Source organism: Platichthys flesus, chromosome 24, assembly GCF_949316205.1.
Source record: "Platichthys flesus chromosome 24, fPlaFle2.1, whole genome shotgun sequence".
NCBI classification, from domain to species: Eukaryota; Metazoa; Chordata; class Actinopteri; order Pleuronectiformes; family Pleuronectidae; genus Platichthys; species Platichthys flesus.
In genome coordinates, this window is record NC_084968.1 from 8,122,542 (window position 1) to 8,149,903 (window position 27,362).

General features: G+C 45.4%; 1 protein-coding gene across 1 annotated transcript in view; it reads left to right on the forward strand.

The window, feature by feature from the left end:
* The window catches only part of adgra3 (adhesion G protein-coupled receptor A3), a 28,774-nt gene extending 3,728 nt beyond the window's left edge, over positions 1-25,046 (forward strand). The window contains exons 2-19 of the mRNA XM_062384047.1: positions 5,816-5,887; positions 11,035-11,106; positions 15,531-15,602; positions 15,699-15,770; positions 15,982-16,142; positions 16,713-16,926; positions 17,053-17,217; positions 17,826-18,027; positions 18,189-18,338; positions 18,861-19,019; positions 19,112-19,279; positions 19,421-19,625; positions 19,749-19,957; positions 20,159-20,283; positions 20,583-20,706; positions 21,386-21,531; positions 22,392-22,487; positions 23,211-25,046. Coding sequence (XP_062240031.1) covers positions 5,816-5,887; positions 11,035-11,106; positions 15,531-15,602; positions 15,699-15,770; positions 15,982-16,142; positions 16,713-16,926; positions 17,053-17,217; positions 17,826-18,027; positions 18,189-18,338; positions 18,861-19,019; positions 19,112-19,279; positions 19,421-19,625; positions 19,749-19,957; positions 20,159-20,283; positions 20,583-20,706; positions 21,386-21,531; positions 22,392-22,487; positions 23,211-24,681 — 3,883 coding nt within the window. The 3' untranslated portion in view covers positions 24,682-25,046. The remainder of the gene's footprint in view (positions 1-5,815; positions 5,888-11,034; positions 11,107-15,530; positions 15,603-15,698; positions 15,771-15,981; positions 16,143-16,712; positions 16,927-17,052; positions 17,218-17,825; positions 18,028-18,188; positions 18,339-18,860; positions 19,020-19,111; positions 19,280-19,420; positions 19,626-19,748; positions 19,958-20,158; positions 20,284-20,582; positions 20,707-21,385; positions 21,532-22,391; positions 22,488-23,210) is intronic.
* The last annotated feature ends 2,316 nt before the right edge of the window (positions 25,047-27,362 follow it).

The following is a 27,362-nucleotide window of genomic DNA, read 5'->3' on the forward strand; positions in this document are numbered from 1 at the left end:
CGTGCTTCGTCCGCGTGTTTTCAGTCGTCCCGTAGTCACATTGATCTGACAGTGACGGATTGGAGGACGAGCGCGGCACCGCATGATTTAGCATTGAGCTTGGCGGACTGTTATGTGGAGGATGGCCCTCAAAGACGACCATGGATGTAATTAGAGAGCACGGAGGGCAAAGAGTTTCAACTCACAGGAATTCCTTCCATTTTCCACTTTTGAAATTTCTGAACGCTTGTTTGTCATCCGCTGGAGGAAAACAACAAAACTAACTCCTGGTTGACGATACTGGCATTTCTTTGGTTGAGTTGAGGAGCGGCCTCAGTCAGTGTGGTGGCCATGGGGTTGAGTGTGGCCTGGATATAGCAGGTTCTGGTCTGCAGTGGAACATTACCAGCCATAATTATCGTACTTTAGCCAAAGTAGATCCACCCTATTTGGCACAGACTACTTTTTCTCAATATTGAATTATGTAACACATAAACGATGCTATAATTTAGTCAAATTTCAAGTGTTGATAATGTGTTGAATGCTTTGTAACAAGTCCTTTGGGTGTGTGTGGCTATGATTAACCCACGCCCCTGGATCTAAACAGATTTGGATCTTTTTGCACCATCCACTTTCGGGTCTAATGTTATTTCACATATTTCCATCTGGCGGCTTTCCAATTTGTGCGTCGACACACCTTGTTGTGCTTGTTAATTAAAGGCCTTCACCAGAAACGTCGGTAGACGCTGGATGTGATTACCGACCCATTCCATTCATCACACTTAACCTCCTTCTTTGTACTTGGGATTTCCTGTTTTCCTTCTTTGGGGCTTTGAGAACAAATTAAACATGAAACCCAGTTTTTTTTTTAGACGAGTTAAAAAAAGACGCGAACCACAAGCACACGTCTTTTGAGAGGTTTCTTCGACTATTACGGTGAACCCAGTGTACCGGTGGGTAATTGTTTTGACAACATGCCAGAAGATTTACCCCAGAATTCTGTCATATGGTGGGTCTTGCCGTTACCACATCTTCTTATTTTAACCATGCTTGTCCATACATGAGCAGTCACACAGCTGAAGGGCTATTATTTCACCACAAATAAATGATGCCCGGTATTAGCATATCCCGGGATTGAATGCATGTAGTTATTCGGTGCAGTTCGGCTCTGAATGCCTCTCTGTCGGGGGGGAAAATGAGTGATGCATTCCTGCATTTGTGCTCTCTGAATGATACCGCATGCCTAAGTAATCCGAGAGGAAATGACACAAATGTGTTTACAGCTGACCTGCCCCCCCATGTCAGTGTAGGCCTCGGCTAAAATACAGAGGGAGTTGAGTTCGAACTTTGCCTCACATGGGGAGATAAATCAGGATGTGTGAGCAGTGTGTGCGGGTGTGTACATGAGTGCGTCCTACATACCCACATAGGACAGGATCTGTCCACCTTTAAGCTTTCTAGGCCCAGGCAGCTCGTATTTCTTTGCAGGGCTTGTTCTGTGTGGCCAGGATTCATTCACAGGAGCACCTGGGTTGGACAGTGCAAATAAGCCCACCTGGCTTTCGCCTTTACAGAGCCGCACAGGATTCATTTCAGGAACGAAAGCAGGGATTTCCTCCCTCGCCGCGGGAGAAGCGCGCTGAGTTCCGTGACAGGTCGGAGTGCAGTAAAATGTCTTGTTTTACGGCACTGCAAACTGGGAGTTAAGGTTGCATTCTCATCTGGTGAGACTTTGCTTCCTTCAGGTTCGGCTTGTGGAGCAGCTTCACTGTGGACGTCAGATATGAAAAGTCAGTCGACGTAGATACATGAGATTGGAATGTGCGATCAGTACCTCTGTCAATCATCCCATTTGTTTATTCTCCCATGCATTGAGAAGCAACTATGTCCTGCTGGGAGCCATTTTGAAGTGCTTGTGTAACTAGAACACAGGTGTCTGCTGTCATGCATGTCCTAAGAGGAAGTGTCTTTGTTGCCTTCAGTTGGTCTGAAGGAATGCTCCCGTGTTTTTCTCAGGAGTTCCACGGTGCTTTGTGGAAGAAAGCAAAATCCCAAAGGCGAGCTACCGACAGCTGCAGATTGAGTCTCTTCCCAACCTTTCATTTCACAGACCTGTTGAGCTTTGACTTTGCCAAGTAGCCCCGAGTGTCAGCGATTCCCGCACGAGCAATTCATTTTAATTTGTTTGACATGAGCTCAGGCATGTTGATACCTTGTAGTCTGGCCTTTGTTCACTTTATCACTAATCTTCTTTTATCCCGGCGTTTGCACGGTGGGTGATCATTTGTTTATTCATCCGGAGAGCTATAGGGCGCATATCCTGCTTAAAGCTTGGCCTGTTGGATGGTGAAAGAGGAAATTGCAATGACTACGACTTTCCAAAACTGAACGGTTCAAAAGAGCATACATGCCAGTTTTGGTGAATTACTTTAAACAACGTTAATACCTTAATAATACATCAAACTTAAATCCCTGGCACAACCTTTATACCTCTTGGTTCCCAAATCCCAATATTGCAGAAACCTCTTCATACTAAGTACAATAAAGTGTTAGATTACCGCATGAATCACCATGGCATGTTGCACCACCTCAGACACTGGATCGTTTCTCTTTTCCACCTGAGCCGAGGCCCACGTTTCCATCCCCTACATTCAGAGGACGTCACTCTGGAAGGATTTCCATGAGCTCAACTGCAGCCTGAAACTTATTTGAAAACCTGTTGAAGGCTTACAGCTCTCGGCTCTTGGGAGTTCTTTGTCTAAAAGCCTCCTGAGCACAAAGCAGGTGTTGAGAGCGCACACCAGTCAGCTTTGTCCTTTTAGAATACTATTTGCCAGTGTTAGCCAGTTTGCAGTCCTCCTCTGGATAATGTTCCTCCAGCCAGAGGCCTACCTGTTTGTAGGTGTAGTTTCTTAAGATAAAAAGAACTGTATCTCCAATGGTGTCATATTTAGTCACTTTCAATGCAAAAAGAAAACAAGGCCAATTCATTTTGCATTACTCAGAGTCGAAATTCCAGTTTCAGAGGCAGCGTATGCCGTGAGTGTCAGAGATTTATAGCATCTGAACCCCCCCCCCCCCCCCCCCCCCTTACACTGCACCTCGTTCCTAGCCCAAGCTCAAGCAGGTCTTATCTATGCATCAAGATAACAGAGACTCCTCTCCCGTGTCGTTTGAGGCCTAGCCTAAAGAAATTCCTGACCACTCTCTAGTCTGGAGTCCCCAGGCCTGCGTCCAGAGACAGGCGGTTAGGAAGCAGACGGTCTAGCTGTAGACGCCCCGAGGGCAGTGGAGATGCTGGTAGTTAAACGGCCGTGATCCATGCTGATTCAAGGCTTTTCTATATGCAAATCGGTAGCTGTGGTGTTGCTTTCCTGCTGATGCAGGAGTGCAGAGAAGACTCAGCCGTGGAGCGAGAGCAGTTTCCAACATGCAGAGGTCACACTCCTGTCATGAGGAAGAGGGAGGGACAGGAAGGGCAGGAAAAGGGCTCATGATTCTCAAGAGAACTCTCTTTCGCAGATTTATTTTTACAAGCCCACGAGTCAAGGGGCCAGGAATGGGAATTTATGAAGCCGGGACTAAAATGATTCCCAAAGACATGTTATTGTAAATCCGTTTTCTAGTCTGTAAATTGAATTATCCAACTTCCTGTGAAGACGGAACGTCTGGTAGTGCCGCGTGCAACTTCAAATAACTTAATGTCAGTAATGATGAGTCCACTTGTGATTACTCTGTTTCTTTGTACGATTTTACTATTTGGCAAGTGTTAAAGTTTGGCATACTTAACTGTCATGTCACATAATTTATTTGTAAGTCTGTTTTCTTTGCAACAATATAAATTGGCTTACATTGGCGTTGTAAAAATGTGTTGTTGGCTTTGTAGCTTCAATTTATTTATGCAGTCGGCTGAAGATTCTACGTTATTGTCATGTTTTGCGTCAGTTCCTGAATACTATGAGCAGCAGAAATTATATGTGCCTTACCTGCTGTTGTATTGTAGAAAAAATAGCAACAAAACAGTGAAACTGCATGAATGTTGTTGCCCACCCCCTATATTCATACATTCCTGAATTCAGAGAGCCCTCATGGTAAATGCATCCCAACTATTCTTCACCATAAACGAGACTTTTGTGACCACAGTTTTGAAAAAGCTCTGCATTTCTGCCCTTGTCAGATCATGTGTGCACACAGGCAGTGATAGAATTAGCAGTCTTGTACATCGTGGTGTTTTAACATCTGCCGTCTCAGCATCCAGAAGGCTGCAGAACACAAGCAGCGAAACACAGGAAGTGTTTGTGTACGCAGTCTGTCTTTCTCCCTCTCTGAGCGGCAGGGAGCAAAGCAGCAAATCTCCAGCGAGTCTCCTCCGTCCAACCCTGTAATAAAACAACCCCTCAACACCCCATAATGACTCCAATCTGGCCCCGGGTTGTGGGTGCCACTAGCATGTATGTCACCCGCCACATCCCCTCCCCTGCTGGCCAGAAACATGCTAACCACAAGTCCCTGCTTGTGTTTTTCTGCTGGGAGTAGAGCACCATTGATTTATCTGCTCCTGTAGGACTAGTTTGGGAGAAAGTTTTGAACTCTGAGGGACATGGGCATAGAAGGTGGGGCTTTACTGAGCAGCTCGCTGCAGTGAATCGACTCCTGCTGTGCACCAGGAATTCAACTGGATAATAAAATCTGGTTTATTGCCCAGGGAGGAAGCCATCCAGAATTCACACTTGGACTTGAAGGTTTTCTCAATTCTTGTCCTGTAGTGAAAAAGTAGAAAATGCGTAATGTGTATGTGATTCGTTTTGCTCAATAAAATACTCAATGGCGGTGATTAAAAATGTTAGTGCAGTAAATACCCAATTACGAGTCACTAATATTCTGCCAGTTCGATGCTGGGTGGAAGTTGACCTGGTGTTAACTCAAAACATGGATTTCTTTTAGCTCTTTTACGAAAGAATTAGCAGTTATGATATGCACCCGCCACATCCCGCAAAAAAGTCAAATTCTCTCCCATGGCTGTTAGAGAAGTTTGCCTCTCGTTTATTCTCCCCCAGTGAGTCACATTTTATTTCACAAATGAAAAACCAAGAAGCTCTTTCACTTCACTGTCTGGTCAAATTAGCTTGCTAACCTCAGAGTTTCCATTACTGCCAATCTGTGCCACGGCAGAGTCACTTGACCCCGGGAGTGAATGTGGATTAGCCAGATGTTAGTGTGTGTGCAACTGTTTTGTTTTTTTACCAATGGAAGAGGGCTTTTATTGTGAAAATAAATGAATTAAAGGTGGCGGTTTATGTAAAAAAAAAAAGAAGTGTATCGTCGATGAGTCACTGCTGCTACAGAACATGATACTTCATTTAAAATAAAAGAGGCTTCACAGAAAGATCACTCGATCTCATTTGGCAACCTGTCTCCAGACTGCTCTGATTGCATTTTAACTTGAAAAGAGACATCTTGGTTGAACTCTAAGTTGTTTTTTTCCTCCCTCCTCTGATCTTCCGTTGGCAGCGAGGAACATTCTGTGGCTGGAAGCTGAGTGTGGCTATAGAGGACACACAGTGAGAATTAAAATTGTTATCTGTCAACAAGTAACAGCGTGGCCCCGTTCCACTTCTTGAAAAGACACTAGATCCTTTTGAATCCACCTTCACAATTTAATTAACACACATTCCTGGTTGCTGTATTTAGAGCTGTGGCAGAAAGTAGTTTGTTTCAGACGGTAAACGGCCTTAGGTGACAAATTCATTCATATGATACAACCCTTGAGAAGGTGTTATTCCTTAATATATCTAGTTTGTTCTGTTGCTTGACATTTTTCTCTCTCTCTCCACAGAATTTTAAACAACAATAAGATTCAAGAGCTCAGAAATGGATCCTTCTTTGGATTGTCTACATTGGAAAAATTGTAAGTATAAATATTTGCCTTGATTTGCATAAACATATATTTGTTTGTGTTTTCAGCCATGCCTGTGTCAAGTGTTTACAGTCCTTCCTTATAACTGTTTCTTAGCTATTTGTTTACAGCTCATTTCAATGTAAAACAAACCTTTGCAGTGGAAGTTGGTGCTTGAATTTCAAATGATTAATCATAGCTTTAAAAAGTCCTTGTTTCCAACTTGCAAAGCAAATATTTAGACTCTCATTATCCATGAAAAATCACCAGTTCATGGGCTGGATGTTACAGTCTCTGTATTTCACATTATAACCACCAGTGCATTAGCTGGAGCCATCCATCTCTCCACCTCGGCTCCCGGTGCAAGACGTTTGTAAAACACACTTTTGCTCCATGCCATGCACATCGAGGTCATAAAAAACGAGTCGACGTCCAAACAGCACTTCCCCTTTAGCCAAGTGCATCGGCCTATGTTGGAAGACTGGAGGTGCTACGAGAAAAGGCTAATTATAGGTATAGCCCCCAGGGTTGGTTATTGTCCGCATGGTGACATACTCTCAACATACAGCTGCTTGGGTATTCTGGGGCTGGGGCCCACCGTCTGCACAAGGAGCAACACACAGACAACTTGACTGCGTCTCCAGGATTAGGTGACGCCTGAATTTCACAAATATGTGAATTGGCGTCACTTGTAGAAACCTTGGATGGAAGAAACAAGTGAGAGCAAAAGGAAATAAGTAGTAAACAGTGAAGACATTTATTAGTTTACATCTGTGTGTTCTCTGGGCTCCCCTTTAACAATGGAGAGATGATGTCCATGTCATGGGATTTTTCCCTTTGGAGATTCGGTTGTCATCACTCGTGTTTCCTTCCTGCCGAGAATTTGAGAAAGTGGCTCTGGGCCCTGCGCATATGGGGCCATGGGTGATTTATCACTTTGGAATGGCTTCATGCAGATAAAATAACCAGACCGTTAATGGCCGTGCTTTTACCCAAGGCTACAATAACACATGACTACACTGATATGGAATTCTAAGGGCATGTTTTCCCTGTCGTTCCCCTGGTTCAGAGGACCAGAAATCTACACGCTGTATGAGGCCATATTGGCTATTTAGCCTTGTGGTAGTAATTTAGAAAGAAGATTTTAGCATTTAATTTTCAAGTGCTATGTTGGGCTGTTCTCTTTCTGAAACTGCAGAAGTGACCTGCAGTAAATGACTGTAGCAAGTAAATAACTCTTTAGACCCTGCTGTTATTCGCTTGCTTTTATCTTTGTTCGTTATCAGTCAAAAGCATTTTAAGTATTTCCTCCTCTTTTCCTTTTGTGCTCACAACTTGTTTCATAAAATTGTCCTGCATGACTTTTCCCAAGTTGACTCCCACATTGATATGGCCAGATAAGCCTAGATTGTTTATAGATTTGCCAGAAAATCCCCTGTGGGCTCAGATGTTGTTAGAGCTCAGGCCTGCAGGATAAACAAGAGGCTATGTGCTGAATGTACTTAAAAAAAAAAGAAAGAAGCTTTGATCTCCCCCCACCAAGGAAGCCTTTAAGGCACTCATGTGCTTTGTCTGTGAACGGCCAGTCGATTTGGTTGTAAAATGGGCCCTGCCTGTCGTTGCATCAATCCACAGGCGAGTTTACCTCCAAAAGCAGCTCCCATTGTGCCTCCCACAGACCCCACCCCTCTCCAGTCCACCCTCGACCAGTGAAGCGAGGTTGCTGGATGGCTTGCTTGCTTTTGTCATTGTAATGAGGCCAAGCCAAGGCCAGAGGTGTCAACACTGTGATTCCCACACACACATTGCATGCTGAAGGCTCTCCCCTTTTTTCAAATGTTCCTATGGCCTCCCTCCCACCTTCAATCACACTTCCCCCTCTTTCCCCCTCAAACTCTGAAAGAGGGGGAAAGAACTGCTGCATGAGTCCGCTTGAATGTGCCCCCCCCCACCTACCGCCTTCTCAGCTTTACAGCGTTTTTTTTTTCTCGGTCACCAAAGAAACTCTCCCTCATTTGGACGGAGACAGAGGCTGTGAGTGCCAGAGAGAGGGGTAGAGAATCGATTACACCTATCTGGAACTCTGTGTGAAATTGCAAAAGTAACTGGGGAGGCCGCTGAGTTTTGTCGGGGGCCAAAGGTGTCCCTGCTTGGAAATGAGCCACACAGAATCCCCATTATCGCTCGGCTCATAGAAATAGGAGCCAAGCTAGGCCACCGTCACATGCTAATTCCTCGCTAAATCCGCTGCTGTGGAGGAATGTCTATTGTGGAAAACGGAGCGGGGATAACGGCACTAGTGTGTAGTGTTTTCTGAAGCACTTTTTGTTGTCTATTCATGAATTGCATAATACGTGTCGAAGTAAGTGTTTAATCAAGTTATACATGGATATAATGCAAGTTTGAAAGATGGATATTGTTGACGAGACTCTAATTGACTTTACCAGTGGGATTAAAGCAAGGGTATCCAACTTTTTGAACACAACCTTTTTACAAATGAAATTTAAAGTTGTAAATGGCAGATTGCACCTTTCCTCAATTAAAGACATTGGATTATTTTAATATGACAGCTGTACTTGGTTTGGTATGACCACACGCTACGTAGAGATGTTGGCTACAGTTTGGTTTAAATCAGTTAAGTTTTGTAAATGCTCGCCCTCGGCCAGAAAGCTAAATCAAAACTTTAAAAGAAGTTTGTATCATTTTGACTCAAGATGTTTGTAAACTGTAATGTGAGGAAAGCTCGTGGCTGTTTCGACTGGTGACAACTGCAGTCACATGGTGCCATCATAATTCTTTGGAAGATTTGGAAAGACCATTTTTGATTTGGGACAACGCTTCACTGTTGAAACTCTTGTACAAAAGTGTAGAATTTACCATCTTAGATAAAGCAAGAGTCTAATCTTCAATGTATGATCCAAAATATGTTTTATATATATATATATATATGGATCCTGGAATGGAGGAGTTCAATTCAACTTTATCCCGTGCCACGTGTTTGAAGTTTATTGTGAACAACACCTTTTGGAAGACAGTGTGCTCCCTCAAGAATGGCAGCAGCTACAAAACCACTCTTTGGTTTGGTACCAGTTCAAGAGCAGTTCTGGAAAGCTCTTGGAAATATTCAGCCAGCTATTTCAATTCGAGCATGTTGGGGGAAACCTGGCATTTTTCTCTGCAAACAGCTTTGGAAGGTGCCAAGTCTTGTGTGGTCAGCGGTTTTTGGATCCTAGGTGCAGTTGTGGACGGCATGGACTGGCCTCTGACTCTCCACATTTTATTCACAGTTTTTGTTGTTGGTAGTAGGGGGTTTTTAGGTCGATTTTTTTCATTATTACCAATGTGTCTGACTTCTGATATTTGAAGACCACCCACGGTTATCTGTTTTCTATTGTTTAAAGCTTGGTGTTGGAAATTGCTTTTTTTTTTTAAAGTGAAAATAGCATTACGGTTAAAATTGGATAAATAAAATTCGCAGTTTTGGCAATTTGTCAAGAGTTTCATCACTAGCAGCATTGTTTATCGTTGGTCAAAGTTTTGTGGTGTGTACATCTGACCCGTGAGTCAAACCGTGATGCAATAGAAGAGTTTTCTCTTGACTCCTCAGCCCAGAACTTGTTAAAGTCGGACACAGGGAAAATACATCACCTGTAACATCTGCATCTCCAAAGCTGTTTTCTGGAAAATGTCTTAAAAAAAATTAGTCTGGACATTTAAGTTTGCCTTTTGTTTATCAAGAATGCTGCAGGTCCGGGTCAGAGGTGTGTACCCAAACAACAGGAAGATTGCCGGAGCATTTGCAAAAGTGGTTGCATCTCTTTTTTAAATCTAAAGATATTTTTTCCCCAGTTTTCCATCTGTTGCGTGTTAGAAATCTCTTAATCATGCAAAATCACTGACTTACTGTAAACTTTATTCTCACATATCCTGACTGTCTGAAAGCAGGTCAACCAGTATTAAATCAACCTTATAAAAGGATCAAATTACTTGACTGAACATGATTCTCTAAAAGTGCCTCTACCTGGTTATGAAGGTCTTGTTGCCTTCTCATCTTTCTCTCACCGCCCCGGCACAGGGAGGCCGGACTCTGCTCGCTCACATCAAAAGCTTTTAAAAACATTTTTTGTCTATGACTTATCTGTGGCCACCTACCCACCCTCAGATGACAGCCTTCTCCACATCAAACGGTCAGAGTTGCAGAGAGGCCTTTTGTGTGGGTTCAGGTGGCGACTGGAAAGCCTCCTGAACCTCCGCTGTAATGAGTGACTAGGCAGTGCCAGCACAGGTGAGCACTGCAGGAATTCTATGACCGCAAGCCTTTGAACCTCAAGACGAGCGCGTGTGTGCGTGTGCTTGAAAGCTCTTTTAATGGCCAGGCTGTCAATGAAAGCAATTAGTAATGATCGGTGGGTGGATGTTTTCATTGGATAAAAATGTGCGTGTGCAAGATGCTCTCACCTGTGTGTTCACCATATCATTACGAGTGAACTTATCGGGAGCCGGTTTCGATGAGGTGAGCAAAGCTTGAAGCTTGAGGCTGTAATCTGCCGGAAATCGTGCAAAGACATAAAAAACTGGAATCACAAGCAGAGATCAACTCTAGAGAATGTCCCCAAGATTGTTTTGGACATTTTTCAGAGGGTCTATTTTACATATGAAGAACACAGCAGGAGATTCTGTGGGTCAGATGTGTTTTTCCAGCACATTGAGTCGGCCCTTATCGCCATTTTCTGGATATGTATCCAGGGGACTGGCAGGGAAAGCTAATATCTAGAGCAACTAACTTGGACATTTGCATGCTCACATACAGCACAGAAATTATCAAGGAAAACATGCAGTGATCAGTGCCTGTCTTCCAGCAGCCATATTCTGTTTCTACTGTTTTGTCAGCAAATAGGGAAAAAAAGCATATCACACATTTCCCAGAGTTCAGTGTGATGTTACAAATTACTTGTTTAAACTGATCAGCTGCCCTGACACCCAAAGATATTTAGTCTACTGTCAAAGAAGAGTGATAACAGAGAAACTGGAGCATTTGGATTTAAAGTCGTTCTAATGATTGAATCGACGTTAAAGCTAAATTGTTGCAGTTTCACAGTTTTCTTGCTGCTTGAACTGTTCATGACCTACAATTCTCTTTCTGTTCTTTTCCCCCACAGAGACCTGCGGAGTAACATTATCAGTCGTGTTGAACCAGGCGCTTTTCTTGGATTGCCGGCACTAAAAAGACTGTGAGTAGTGTTGGAGCTTCTGCAGCTTCGCTCTCTCTTTAATGTGGTTTCTGTGTGTGTGTGTGTGTGTGTGCCCCACTTTCTCACATTTAGCTCCTCTGGGATTTCACAGAGTGGTTTTGCCTTTTTTATTATTATTGCATCCAAAAGTGCTGAATTCCAGCTTCTTTTTTTGTTTATTTGTAGTTCTGTGCTTTAATTATTTGCCAAAAGAAAATATTGGTTTCTGAAAGCTGCGACTTAACATATCCATGTTTAATTAGTTTCTTCTGTTCGACTTGTGTTGTTTGTCATGTGGAAATGTGGTTAGAGCCATTTCCTTACGGTATTGTACACTGGTAGAACTGTTGTTTTGCGAAACCTGCAGTAATTTGAAAGCTTTCACCAAATTCCACAGTTAAATAGTCCAAATAGTGTCTGGGCTTTGCGGGCAGTATGTGTGCAATTTGTTTTTCATAGGATTTGGTCGGAGCCCAAGTTGCCTGCTTTCAGCAAAGACTCTACTTTGCAGATAATGTGTTTGACTCAGCTGTTGTTATTTTTTTTTTTATCTATTCGCAATGTGCTGTGCGTGATGAAGCAGGTCCAGAGTGTATCCAGTGTCCATAAGGGATCATGGTGGAGCAGCAGTCTATTTCCACAGCCATGTTTTGTCTGGAGCTCTGCCAGAGACCACTGCAGACACCATGAGGCCTTATATACTTTCACACACTGTGTGAGGAGGGTGATATGTATCCGTGTGTGTGTGTGAGGCGACCATGAATATCATACGAGAATAATTTTGATTTGCAGAGAATACATAAAGCTCGAGACCATCTGAGATATGTGGTGTGTCAGTGTGGGAGGTCAGAGACTGTGTGTTTAATCGACTGTTGTGTGTGTATGTATGTATCTATCTATGTGTGTGTGTGTGTGTGTGTGCATGAGAGAGAGCAGGAACACAGCATGAATTGGGATCACCCGACAGCACCCCGGCCGCTGCCAACACAAACTTGAGCTTGGCTGCTGCTGTGGAGCAGTAAGAGCGAGACAGGAAGGCAGTCAGCTTCTTGGCTCAGGCCCGGCCTCGGTCCCCCCCCTCTCTCCTCCTCCCCCTCGATGCATATTCATTCCACGCTCAGATGGATCCCTGCCGGCCTGTGTGTCCTCCGCATATTAACATCATCGCACTGTACCGCCGCGCGCTGATCTGCGAATCTCCTCGATACTCGTTCCAGAGCAGGGTTAGGTTTTTGCCTGGGGGCTAAAGTTTAATTGGCCCCACCCAGCTCGGTTCATTTTCAAAGGGTAGTTGCTCTCCCAACTGTGAAAGGGAGGGAGCGCTGAGTGGAGAAGACGAGCAAGGGAGATGATGAGGTAGTGCCGGAGCCTGGGAATGTAAACACAGAAGCTCCACATCAGGGGCTGGCATCTGCAGCAGCACACCCACCCTATTAGTTCAACCTTTTAGGGAAAATTGCAATGGAATGAATAAAAAAGTACACATTTTCTTATGTCACATTTATTTGACAAATCTTTGGCACATGCTCCTCTACCTTTCTCTTTTGTCTTTGTCTTGGACTCCACTCTGGCCAAGCTAATTTCCCTCCATCTGTGCGTCCGCCTCCCTCCTCAGCGTTGCCTAATTAGTTTTCTTCTCCTTTCAAGACAGGCCATTTGGAGAACCCATTTATCTTCTGTGTGTTGTCACAGAGCGGTGACAGGGGGCACTTTAAAGAGAGGGCTTCAGAAGTTTTGGGAACAATAAGGGCTCTACACATATCAGACATTCGTCTTGTTGAATTAAACAGCTTTTGCATCAACGCATCTTAGGGGGACGTGTGTAATTTAGATTCCTCACTTCTTGACTAACTGAGCAAGATACATACAGTTTTAATTCTAATAACTAATAATCTTTAAATGCCTAAAGTTGACATTTAAACTAGAGCTATGGGTATAGATGTTTTGGGCAGTAAAATATTTCAGATTTTAAATCAAAAGAAATTTGGCATTGATTCCAAAAATGTATCAAACCCTTATCAAAGACCATGACATTTGAATGTCTTGATTTTTTATAGTTTAACAATAAATTTAATGAATAATTATACACCCCACACAAACCCAATTCAAAATATGTAGAATAGATCAAATGGGAATATAAATACGCATCTATTTGCATTGTTTATTGTGTCAAATACAAGGCTGGGGTCTTACTTTTAATGAAAATGCCAAATACAACTTACTGATATAAGATTTGTGTGTGAACCCTCATTGGATCAATATAAAAAAATATCCATACCCAGTTGAAATCTAAAACACATAGAAGTCGTCAGCTGGAGTATAAGGTGTACTTCCACCCTCGGGGAGAAGACACACCTGTGTCTCCCATAACTCACCTCACACTCAGTTTGAGATGTAAAACACACACAACACACTCAATCCACTGGATCCCTCAGGCCTCGGCCGGCTTTACTCTGCATTCCACCAACAGCTGAACAGTTGAGACTGGAGCCTAATCACATCGGGGGCTATTTTTGCCTCTGCTCCTCGTATCCTCCACGACAACTGAAGCGCTGCAGTGAAGCAGTCCTCTGTGCTGTTAACTTGCCACAGTGTCTGGGTCTTTACATGAATACTTATTAAAGGCAGACGGAAACTGGATAGAGCTGTGGGTAATGGCTCCAAAGCCATGTATGAAAATCACTGAAATTATATTTGTTCACAAGTATTTACCATATTGCATTAAGTCCCCTAATGTAGCGGTAACTCTTGTATTTGAATCAAGGCGATAAAGTGAGATTAAAGTATGCCCCTAGCTTTGGGAGCCCCCGCCACCCTTCACTTTTCCCTGTGTTATCCCTCGCCCGACACAACGCTTGGCGAGCCTGCAAAGAAACCTCATTTTCTTTTCTTCCAAGTGGAACTAATAGCCTCGCACTGTAAATTCCGCAGCTGGTACCTTGAGGACCAACGCCAATAATTACATAAATGCTGGGATGTTAGCATATGCCAGGCAGCGATTTTCCTGGTAACACTTTGTGTCAGTATCGCATTCCTGGAACACCGCGGGATACAGTTCGTCTGGTGGTGTGAGGTGAAGCTCTGTCTTCTCTCCCAGGCTCTTGTTTCCTTTCCGGGCACTTTCCAATTGTTGGATCACAGTGGGACGTGTGTTGCAGCTACTGTCAAGGTGCTTTGACCCCTAGAATTTTGGAATTGTCATTGCTGCTTTCAGACACAAACTTAAGTCCGGACATTTTGCCCAGAAGATGCTCAAATAAGCTCATGTGAGAATGCAGTGGAGTGTAGATAATTTCTGTTATGTCATACTGATTTTAAGATCTTAAAAATAGTTTTGGGGATAAAAATCACAAGTTCAACTTATCAAAGCTAATAAGGTTTAGTTCTCACAAATTCTGAAGCTGTACTAAGCGTTGTTTTTGTTGAGATAAGATCAAATGGATACATGAAAGGAATCACTTGTTATTTCAAACCCGCAGGCAATTATCATCTAGAGCTCCTCATAGGGTTTTAGAGCCTTTCAGCGTATTGTTTTGTAAATCAATGTTGCAAATAATAATGTATAAATGAGATTCAAAAAAAGATAATTAACACTTCATTCTGCCTTTGTTTAAAAAGCAGAGGGGTCTCTACATGGAATACATATTTATATTTGGCTTAATTATTACCTTCCTGCTTTGTAGATTTATCTGCTCTTAAAAAGGTCTTTAACTGATTATTCATAGACCCGAAGAGACATTTTACAATTTAACGACTGTAGAATTAGCAATATGTGTATCTGGAATGTTTCCTTGTTATATCTGTTTTTGTGTTAATCTCATCATTATTGTCAACATGACAATCGTAAGATATCAGAACAAGAGCCGCAGTTTTATAACGGGGCTCAAACATGTCTGCTTGTGGGTTTTGGGTGGTCCTGGCTCCTCAGCTGGGGGGGGGGGGGTATTCTCTACAACCATTTCACTTCATGTTTGCACACCGGGTGTAATTCACCGAGGGAAGATCAATCTTTTCCGTGTTCGCTCCCTTCAGGAAGCGTCAGGAGTCTCCGACTGATGTCTGATGTTTGCCAGAGACATCGTGTCAGGTCGCCTCCAGAGGAGAAACACACACTTTTTTGACGTGTTTGACATTAATAATAGGTGATTAATCGCCTCCCGAAGTGTTTCTCTGTCTTTGATGTGGAGGTTCCCCTTGAGGCCCACACACACACACACACACACACATTACTGAGAATCTCCTTGAATGCTGTGAACCTGTCAGGCTCTTTGCCTCAACCTGGTTCTGTTAAACAATTTACTGTTTACATATTCAGCCTTATTATTTCTCACTAATTGTTGGTATTTTAAACGTTATAGCTACCATGTGTAAATTCTGAAATGTAGAAGAAATAAAAAAGGAATTTCCTTCTGTGTGTGTTTCAGAGACCTGTCCAACAACAGCATCGGCTGTCTGAACACTGACATCTTCAAGGGCCTCACCAATCTCATCAGACTGTAAGTCACGAGTCATTTTATGGATATAATGTAATCATTTCATTATCATGTTCCGGCTCGAAAGAAACAACATTTCGGTCTTTTCTGTATTTCCAGGAACCTTTCCGGGAACATGTTCAGTTCGTTGTCCCCGGGGACCTTTGACAGCCTGGTGTCTCTGAAGTCACTGTAAGTCCCACATGCAGGCGTCAGTGTGTATGTGACATCTGTACATTTAACATCTGTCAGCAAAGCAAATAAAACTGTGATTAAGCCATAAAACATGCAAATTAGGGGTTATCCATCATGGAAACTAATGACCCACATTGATATTTGTTAGAGCCCAATCACAAACTGACATCCCTCTTGTTCGTGTGTGTTTCTTTTCATCTATCCACAGGGAGTTTCAGACACCTTACCTGCTGTGCGACTGCAACCTTCTGTGGCTTCCGTCTTGGATCAAGGAGAAGAGCATCGCCGTCAAGAACACCAAGTGCTCCTACCCGCAGTCTCTTCAGGGTCAGCAGATAACCTCCGTCAGGCCGGATCTCCTCACCTGTGGTACGGATACACACACACACACACACACACACACACACACACACACACACACACACACACACCTGAGCTAAACTTAAATCTGCATATATACACACAAAGATGTAACGCAGCCTAAATATACCCCTCTGAAACCTTATCTTTCATTAGATCTCTGTGCCAGTTTTTAATGTTGGAGTAGTTCCACAGATTGCGGTGTCAGAAATGTTGCACTGTCTCTTTAATTTCTCCGTGTTGGTGTCAGTGAGGCTGGCGTCTGGAGAACGGGGGCTTGTGCAATGACACGGGTGATAAGGGAAGGGCTGCCCGGGCCTTTGTTTGTACTTGCTCACGTCTTATCAGTTTGGCACTCGCCACAGTGAGGAATTATGAAATACATTGCATAGATCCAGAGGGAGCCGGTGGCCTGTCATGAATGACAAACAGCACTCAAGAATTCAACATGCTGCTTTCGCTTTCCCGCGTGTCCGCAAGGGGGCCAACTGTGAAATGAAATGGCACCGCAACCCCGAATCAATGGCGAAAAATGACAAATATGAAATAGAATGTGAATCTTTCCCCTCGTTTCCTCAGACGCTCCGCTCGAGCTGCCCTCCTTCCAGCTGACTCCGTCCCAGCGTCAGGTGGTTTTCCAGGGCGACAGCTTGCCGTTCCAGTGTCAGGCCTCATTCGTGGCCGAGGACATGCAGGTGCTGTGGTACCAGAACGGCCGAATGGTCCAGTCCGACGCCGCCCAGGGAATCGTCATCGAAAAGCGCATGGTGCAGAACTGCTCATTGATCGCCAGGTATGACAAAGTTTGTTAATCTTAGGTGGGGTGTGCTCTCAGTGATCATGTGGGGAAATCCGGCAGGTGGGCCAACATTTCTGAAGGTTTCTCTTCTTTTTGTCGTCTTCCCCCCCCTCCCATCAGTGCGTTGACCATCTCGAACATCCAGCCTGGTTTCACCGGGAACTGGGAGTGCCGGATTCGGACCAGCAGGGGCAACACCACCAGGACTGTCCACATTGTGGTGCTGGAGAGTTCTGCCAAGTACTGCGACCCTGAACGCGTCTCTAACAACAAGGGAGAGTTCAGGTCAGCCAGAAAAAGGAGCTCCGCAATTAATATCTTTAGAACTGAGTGTAACTCCATCCCTCGTAAAAGCCTGTATTTTATATTAGATATTAGATATATTATATAGATATTAGTTTCAAAATGTTCACTATTTCAACAATGTTTTGGTTTAAAATAGCTTGTTGCACATATTTAATCATAAAGAATGTTCGTTTTTTATTTGTTAATTTGACCTCATATTTTTCCATACGGAATAATTAAAAGTACATACTCACCCATTCTCTCAAAAGTTATATTTAATGCATTTCATCTACTGCTGGACGTTCCCCTGTTGTCATAATAAGCACTGTGGCCCCCCCTTGTGGTTGAACATTCGAATTTCTTCATGGCTTTAGCCTCTTTTGCACTACTCTGCTGCCAGTGATATATTTGATGCACATTAAAGACGTTTTTAGACAGGAACTCCAGAGAATTTCCGCACATGTGAGAAACGCCGTCAACACGCCCTTTCCTGCCTTGTTCTCACGTGGGCTATTCAATGCATGTCTGAAAGCAGCTGATGACACAAACTCAGGGGCGAAATAAGTGGATCTGAAACAGCAGGACTGATTGGGTTGGGCTCTTTCCAGGTGGCCTCGCACCCTGGCGGGGATCAGAGCCTACCTCCCCTGCAACAAGCTGCCGTCGAGCGCAGGCACCTACTCGGGCAGCTCAGGCGAAGAGCAGCGGGCGTGGCGCTTCTGTGATCGAGAGGGGCTGTGGGCGGAGGACGACTACTCCCGCTGCCAGTTCCAGAAAGACGTCACCAGAGTTCTCCACGTCATCAACCAGGTCTGTTAGTCAGCTTGTTGCTCTCCAACATGAAACTTTACTTATTGTCTCCTCGGCTTTCTGTTTTATCGTTTGCTCGTCTTTGAACGGAGAAGCTGCCCTTAACTTCAAAGCCGGCATTCAATCCTAATATTTATATTTTTCTCTATCCTCCTTTTTAGATGCCTCTGAACGAGACCAACGTGGTTCACAGTGCCCGGCGTCTGCTGGTCTGCACAATCGAGGCCGCCAACTTCTCAGACAAGATGGACATCATCTTTGTGGCCGAGATGATCGAGAAGTTTGGCAAGTTCGTGGACAAGTTTAAAGACGTAAGTGCTGCGGTGCGGTGGCCTCGCTAACCGTGAGAGGAAAATTAGAGACAAAAGTTGCGTAACAGACTTTTTTTTACGAGTCTACATTGACGTTGTGATGCTTTTATTTCCCTGTCGAAAGACAAACAGATTAATGTTCGACATTTGTCTGATGTCATGTTGTTTTAATGAGGAGGAGGGTCTTTTCACGACCTCCGGCACAGCTGGAGGTCAGCAAATTCAAACAGAACAACATCTTTTTAATGAATGAACGAGCGAGGAGGAGCTAGCGCGATGCAAAAGTGCCACGGGCGAGTCACCCTGAGATTTAAAGTTTAGTCGGGCGGCACCGGGCTCGACGTGTGTTTCCAATCGTCCCAAGAGCCGTGTCGGGCATCTCACTCGAGCAGGTGTTAAGTGCCGTCTGATTCAAACAAGATGCCGGCTGACCACAATCACATGTCTTGTGTTTCCCCTCGAGCGATGCTGTGTATATGTCGTGGCGAGTTTCTGCTAAGTTTCTCTGTTGCCTGATCCCAGCTCGGCGAGGTGATGCTGAGCATTGCCAGTAACGTGATGCTGGCCGACGAGAGGGTCTTGGGGATGGCTCAGCACGAGGCCACGGCCTGCTCCCGCATCGTGGCCTGCCTCCAGAAGATCGCCGTCTACCGCCTGGCCACGGCACAAGCCTTCTCCCTGGTTGGTCTCGTCGATGGTTTTGCCCCTTGAACGTTTTAGTTTTTCGGGAGGGCTTGTGTCATAATCCTTTTTTCCCCCTTTTCTCCTTCCAGCCATCGACCAACATAGCACTAGAGGCCCACACAGTCCGGGCCAACGACTGGAACGGCATGACCTGCATGTTGTTCCAGAGGCCGAGCCCCGAGCGTTCGCTCAACCAGGACCGGCAGCTCACCTTCAAATGTAACACCAGCAGTGCCTTCTCCAGCGTCCTTCACAAGGTCAGCTCCCACCAGAGATACCACCTTGTTAGCACTTCAGTTAGATTGTTTTCAACTTTCCTTATGGCGAAACATAATCAAAACATAAGAAGACATTGTAAATATCTTATTATATTATTTCTTACACCTCTGTTTCTATAGAGCACGGTTGTGGAGGCCTCCCTTCAGCTTCCTCAGTCTCTCTTTATCGAGGCAGCATTCCCCGGGCAGGCCGAGGACACGGTCTACAAGCTCCACCTACTGGCCTTCCGCAATGGCAAGTTCTTCCCCTCTACTGGCAACTCCTCCCAACTGGATGATGGAGGGAAGAGGAGTGTGGCGACCCCCGTCATCATGGCCAAAATAGGTGAGCTATCTGAGGATGTTCTGACACATAAAGCCACTGAAACCAAATGGCTTCTCAGATAATATCTTGTCTATGAGTTTTTCTGTCTATTCTGAAACCCCCCCTCTCTGTGTTGGCGTGTAGACGGCATGTCCCTGCACGCTCTGCGCACCCCCGTTAACGTCACCCTGCGGCGGTTCGCCCGGGGCTCCGATCCCGTGTCCGCCAACTGGAACGTGAGCCTGGTGGGGGGACAGGGAGCGTGGCAGAGCGACGGCTGCCACATCCTGGGCCACCACGACAATTTCACCACCATATCCTGCAACTCCCTCGGCAACTATGGCCTGCTCATGGTAAGACCTTCAACCGGGCCGATCCTCCTCGGGGTCATGTGTTCATTGAGGGAACAGCACTATACCTTTTTACACAAAGAACTTTAAGGATTAAATTCAGTTCTTCCAGATGAGCCTTTTGGTTTGTTATTGTTGATCAGCATTAGAATGAATGTATTTTGAGTCTTATTGTGGTGTAATAAAGTTACATCTCTGTTGCAGGACCTCAGCAGTGTGGAGCATTTCTCTCCCAGTATCCAGCCCCTTCACCCAGTCATCTACGCCACCACTATCATCCTCCTCCTCTGTCTGATCACCATTATTGTTAGTTACATCTATCACCACAGGTAATTATTTATGTTTTTGCTAACTACTTATGCCAAGTACACAACAAGATTTACTGCATTAATTATTTAAAACACTTGACGTATGTGATTCATGCGAGTAGCAAACATGATGTGAACTTGTTCCCACAAAAAAATGGGAGCAAAGATTCTAAACAAGCAGACAAATTAAACAAAGCTTGAGAATATTGGTTCTTCAAGACCCACAAGTATAAACATTTGAAACGTCTCTCTAATTTGTTAGAGCCAACGACTTTCTGTTAATCTTGTGATGTGTTTGTTGTGTTTCCATTGATCTCCAGGTCGGTCCGTGTGAGCCGCAAGTTTTGGCACATGCTGGTCAACCTCTGCTTCCACATCTCCCTCACCTGCGGGGTCTTTGTGGGCGGCATCAATCAGACGCGCTACGCCAGCGTCTGCCAAGCAGTGAGTGAACAGCGCCTGCACAACCTCCACACCCCGGCTATGTCTGCTCTCAGTCGAAAGGGAACATGTGCTTTGGAAGTTTTCAAGGGGGGAAAAAAAGTTGTAGAGGTTGCCCTGGGCTAAATTCACTCCGCTCATAAAAGTGGGGGAAACTCAGTAAAAGATACAAGGAAAGATACAGTCGATCATTTCCAGAGCTAGAGGCAGTTGAACACCACCTCTCACGGTTTGTGGTGCACTGAGACACATTACTAATTCTTTCTTTAAGTACCTGGACAGAAAAGTGAGTGTTAATTTATTGAATCCCTTCTGGCATAAAGGGATTTTCAACTCAGGTTGATGGTTACGTTCTCTGAAAGAGAGATAGGGGGTCTTAAAATGTGGCCCGGAACAAATTTGTGTTCCCAGATCACCTGAGTGATCTTACCTCAATGCATCTTGGGAACATTCACACCTGTACTTGGAGCCGTCCACTTGGGACCAGCTCACCTGAGACATATATGTAGATGTCAGGTTTGAGTAATGCTTATTTAAAAATGCTCAAATATAAACAATTAAAATTCTCCAGTGTAAAAATCACTCAACACAGCAGGAGCGTGACTGACTCTAATGGATGTGTCTGATAACATTTCAATTGTTTTAGTAAACGTCATACTTACAATGGTGTGGTCTCTTGTAGGTCGGTATCTTGCTGCACTATTCCACTCTGGCGACGGCGCTGTGGGTCGGAGTGACCGCACGCAACATCTACAAACAGGTGACACGCAAGGCCAAGCGCTATGAGGAGCTGGATGAGCCCCCGCCACCTCCGCGGCCTATGCTGAGGTATGACACCACCGACACCATTACCACTACCACTCACTCTGGACCTACTGATTTTCAAATCAAGAACTTTATAAGACACAGGAAGACAGATCTGACCACTAGTACAACCAAACTAATGGAAAAACAAATTATCCCGAGTTACTCTTGTCACGTTGGCACCACCTGCTGGCAGGGGGAGGTAACAGTTCAAATTCTCTCAACTTTGCAGTGAAGACATCATGTTTTGTTATTGTTTAAACTGCACATATTGTTGTTCTGTTAACAAACTGCCTATAAGTGAGACTTAATATGAAACACCACAAAGAGATTTAGATCTAGTAATGTTCATTACAGATTTATCAGTCTTCTTTTGCTCCTGTATTTATTTGACACAACTTTGAAATGAACCAACATCGTACCAGAATTTAACTTTTATAGTAATTACAATTTGTAATTACAATTTGCAAGAGCAAGTGTTTCTTGCTCTTGCAGCAGACCTGGATCGGCTTAAATATTAGAGCACAATTTAAAACTGAAGCCATTTGATTCACATGTTTTATTCATGTAATGCCGACAAACTGCAGATTACTATGTCGCTTCTAACTTCTCACAAGAAATACAGCAATGTTTTTGGCGATGTTTTGAACATTCTTTATTTCAAATAGTTTCCTCATAAATGTGACACCTTTGCTTATTCTCTATGAGCTTGTATGACTGAGCAGGCAACATTTGTAAAACCTGTCCATGTTTGTTGGTGAAAGGGCCACATGGTGTCAGTGTAGAGGCCTTAGACAGTACTGAACCTCTGTGTCCAGTTCATGCCGACTTGAGTCAAACACAATGACTGACGCAGAAACTCCTCTCCGTTCTTCCTCTGCAAGGTTCTACTTAATTGGCGGAGGGATACCCATCATTGTGTGCGGCATCACGGCGGCAGCTAACATCAAAAACTATGGAAGCCGGACCAGTGCACCTTAGTAAGTAGTCTCTTGTTTAAGAAGCGATTCAAGTTCTTGTTTCTCAGTTTGTGCTCAAGGAAAACGATTCATAATTCGTATCCAGACGATGGCGTTTAATTAGGCAGCATCTGAGCCCATGGGAACTTTTAGGTTCTTCCCTCAGGAGGACAGAGTGGCTTCATTATTGAGCAGCCAGGCCGCGCTGTTTAAGTGAATAGTAGATATTTTCACGGGGGTAGAACCATTTTTATTCCCTGAAGTTCTGATTACGGAGTCCTATTAATGGCATGTGCATCCAAGCAAGTAGCAACTGCTGCCAGTTTAGAGTGAGCCCCCCCCCCCCCCCCCCCCCCCCCCCCCCCGCCCGCTCTCTACAGTGGCAGCTGTTTGGACTCTGCAATGTGGCTGACTAATTGAGAAATCTGGACCTGTGTCTGTCTGGAGTCTTCTGAGTTTTAATTAATTCCTCTCGCAAAGCAGGACGAGTCCAGCCTGTGTTATTGAACGTAACGGGAGAGCCACTGTAGAGATGAGAGGCGAAAGTTCCCCCGAGGCAGACCATAAGTTTGTGAAGTAAATAACGAAAGTGATGAATTAAGTCGAGGTGGAAGAGTTTTGTTTTAATGAGCACTGCTGACATTTAAGAATTAAAAGATCCTGATATAATGAGAATAAAACTCATTATCATTAAGAATCTTAATGTTGTTTAATTTGTCTCGTCTGTTTCCCCCCCCGCTCCAGTTGCTGGATGGCGTGGGAGCCCAGCATCGGGGCGTTTTACGGCCCGGTCGGATTCATCATCTTCGTGGACTGCATGTACTTCCTCAGCATCCTGCTCCAGCTGCGCCGCCACCCCGAGCGCCGCTACGAGCTCAAGGAGCCGACCGAGGAGCAGCAGCATCTCGCTCCGGCCAATGAGGAGGCGGTGCTCGACGGCCCCCGCGGCCACTGCCGCCCCCTCGTTCTCCGGCTCCACCCTCACGAGGCGGCGTCTTCCGTGATGTCCGCCCCCCACGCCGTGCCGCTGTCCGCCCTGGAGAACGAACACACCTTCTCTGCCCAGTTGATGGGCGCGGCGGGGGCGTCAGGGCTGTACGCGGCCCTCTGGGTGTTTGGCGCCATGTCTGTATCGCAGGACCACCCCTACAACTTGGCTTTTACCTGCTTGTTTGGCGTGGCTTCTCTGGCGCTCGGGGCGTTCATGGTGGCACATCACTGCGCCAACAGACAGGATATGCGTCGCTACTGGTCCCAGGCTTGCTGCTCTGGGAGGCGAGCCTACTCTGCACAGGAGGACGTCCTTCTGTCTCAGCCGGACGTGGCGATGACGTCCACTGCAGGGTCCGCTCATAAGGCGGACGGGGAGTCCACAAAGTGCGGCCACAGCAGTGCAGAATCCTCCTACACCAATAAGAGCGCACCGAGCGTTCGCAACTCCGCCCACGGCAGCAAGCTGACCAATCTGCACGCAGAGGCAGCTCAGTGCAAGTCCCCCTCTGCACCGGTGACAGCCAACGGTACGGCCGTTCTGGACAACAGCCTCACTGAGCATTCGGTAGACAATGAGATTAAAATGCACGTGGCACCGGTTGAGGTGCAGTTCTGCCCGATGAACAACATCAACCTCCCGACAGCTCCCCCCAACGGACACACGAGCAGACATCACAAGAACAGAGCGCGAGCGCACAGAGCCAGCCGCCTCACCGTGCTGCGAGAGTACTCGTACGACGTGCCCACCAGCGTGGACGGCAGCGTGCAGAGCGTGTCCCACCGGCGGCACCACCACTATGACTTAGCCGCACGCAACAGCCGGCGGGCGGCGTACATGGCGTACAGGGAGCGGCATCAGAGCCAGCTGCAGCAGGACAGCAGTGACAGTGCGAGCCTGCCGCGGCGTTCCCGCTACCCCGATAAGGGAAGCGGCGGCGGCACCTTGGGGAACGGGACAGTGGTGACAGTAGGGACAGTGGTGACAGTGGAGACTGAGCAGGCTGCTGCTGTTGTTGCAGCTCCAAGCCCAAGTAAAGACTCTGTCCCCGTGAACCAGCCGAGCGGCACTGAATTAGAAAGCCAACCCAAGTCGTACGGACTCAACCTCATCACCCAAAATGGCGGCACACTTAAAGACAATGGACAAGCGGTGCCTTTAATAAGCACGGAGAGCGCGGCCAGTGTTAAGACCGGTTTGTGGAAACATGAAACTACTGTGTAGCGACGGTTTCCGTCCCAAAGACTGCAAACTGACACGCTCCCGTCTTTAAACTGTGAAATGTCTCTTTATTGTTTTTCCATTGTACATTTCTTCCTTGGAAAAGAGTCGTTTTTACATGAATGAATGGAAGAAAAACGACTAGCCCCATTTTTGCCACTGAACTGTCTCTGTAGATATGTTTTTGTAAATGCTCTATTTTTGTAAGTTTTGATCAATCTCTTCTATTCCATTTGAGAGTTGTGTAAATGAAACTGCATGGTCTGAGCTGTTGCCCCGTGCATACGTTTTTACCTCGGGGCCGTGTTTTCCTCCATTTTTCTAGTTTGTCCCCCGACAATAATAAAACAAAAAGTTGCCAATTGAAAGTTTTTTGTTCATGTGAGAACACCGCCGACTCCTCGCCGGGGGGGGGGGGGGGGGGGGTGTGCTGCGAGTGCCGAGGTGAGTCCGAGCCCTTGTGTTTCCTCGCTGACGATATACTGTATGACAAGCTGGTAATTGGCTTTTTCCCTGACCTTCAGGTGGCCTCCGGTCGCTGTTCCCACACCGGAGCGGCACTTTAATTGCGGCTGGTTGTGGCTGCGGTCCTCTATGGGCGATTTCACCCCCCCCCCCCCCCCCCCTGCCGGCAGATCTGATGAGCGCGGCGTTCACTGTGGGCTCCTGCCGACTTGATGCCCGGTTTCGGGATTGACAGCTGACTCTTAGGGCAAGTCGACGCTGCCACGAGAAGAGAGGATAATGAGAGGAGTGTGTCTTCCAGCTATTCCACCTCCTTCCAGCCTGGGTTTTTTCCTCCACAGCCGAAACTCAAGTCCCACTCACAGCTTGAAGTCGCTGCCGGGGAGCGAGAATAAATCAGAGTGCGCCCTGACTGCAGAGTGCTCCGGAGATGGATTAGCGTCACTTTCTCGTGTAGCTGACGATTCGGTTGTGTCAACAGCCTCCGAGGGCTCAAATTTTGACGTTGTTCTACGAAGTGAAGATTTATTCGTGTATAGATCCTTTCAAAACAAACATTGCATAGGGAAGATAAACAGCACAAATCTGCCCCCAAGCCAATTAAATCAAAATCAAGCAAAACAATGCAAAAGCGTGAGTTGCGAAGGATCAACAACAATTACCATAGATCAGTTTTAAGATGTTATTTAAATTCCAATTAAGAAGGATGATTAAATTGTGAAATGTAAAGCGGTAGTCTCATCACTGTTCAGCTGACCAGAGACTCCTTTTACCTTTTTAATAACATCATCAAAGATGTAAACCAATGAGACTAAAAACATTGACAGGAACATAAAATAAAAGCCTTTTTTTTTTTTTAGACGGATTTAGCGGTTTAAATATTTGCTTTCATATTTTCGATCGCCTTCACTGAGGCTCCTGTGCTGCACATGTTCTGACCGGATCCATGTTGAATGTTCGGCAACATTCACAGCATCAAGTTAGTGTCTGCGTCATTAAATCCTTGTGAGTATTTAATCAGTGACGCATAAAACTACTGGATATTATTCCTGTCGGTAATAAAGCACTTTATTCATTCAACAAACAGAACTGGATGTCAGTATTGGTGGCACAGAGCCTTCAATTTAGCCGAGCACAGAGTATAGTTGAAGTTTCAAAGAACAACTAAGCTCAATATGTTCGATTGGTTCAGTCTGATTTCTTTATTTCGTCTTTTTAGTGTTAGTGAATTTGTATTAAAAAGAGGTTCTGGTAAAATACGGAAGCTGTGAAATAGAAAGACTTTGCTCACGACTCTGGTAACACAACAACAAAATGGAGATGGATGAAACGATGACACAACGTTCCACAATTCAGGCGATTGATCAAGCGATGACTTCACTCACAGCTTCAGTGTCGGTAGCCTCCAAAAATAGTGTGGGTGTTTTGTGCAAATGGCACAAAATCTCAAAAGTCCCACACGTGACACTTTTGGTTACTTTGACCTCTTGTGTGTGAAAATGAACGCTTTTATGTCACAGCCATCTTTACAACAAGCCACCAACCGCCATCTTGAATTTCGAAGGTCCCGCAGGAAATTCATTCAGCATTGGACAGCTCCGCTCCAGACTCTCATTAATGGCACATTAATAAAAGACATGTTTCACCCGGGCAAAGATGTATCGCCGAGCCATCTTGGATGTGACAAATTATAATAAGACTTTTGAATTATGTAGAGAGCAGTTACCCCCCCCCCCCCTGATCGGTGGCAGCATCTCCGATTCCCTTGAGGCGCGGGAGAGTGATCCTCAAATAATCGCCGAGGTTCTTCAGCGGCGCCATCTGTCATAAAGTTCATCTGGGGCTGTCAGCGAGGAGGGGGTGACAATCGGCGGGGGGGTGTTTGTGCAGCGTGGGGGGGGGGGGGGCTCGTCAAGGCAAATGGAGTGATGGTATCTCTTGCTTTAAGATGACGAGGACACCTTGGGCGGGAATCGATAATGAATTAAGATAAAACAAATCAGGTCATTTAAATCTTTTCTCAAAGGCTCGTTCAGGAGTCCCGGGGGTCAGATCCCACATCTCAATCCGCTACGAGAGAATCCTTCAGACGCCCAAACGTTAAATTGTCTGTTTTCAGACAGCGAGATGATCCTTTCCTCGATTCCTCTCGTGCTTCTCCTCTCCGGGAGGCCCTGGAACGAGCGGCCTCAGACGAATGATGTGCTGTTTACATTTTT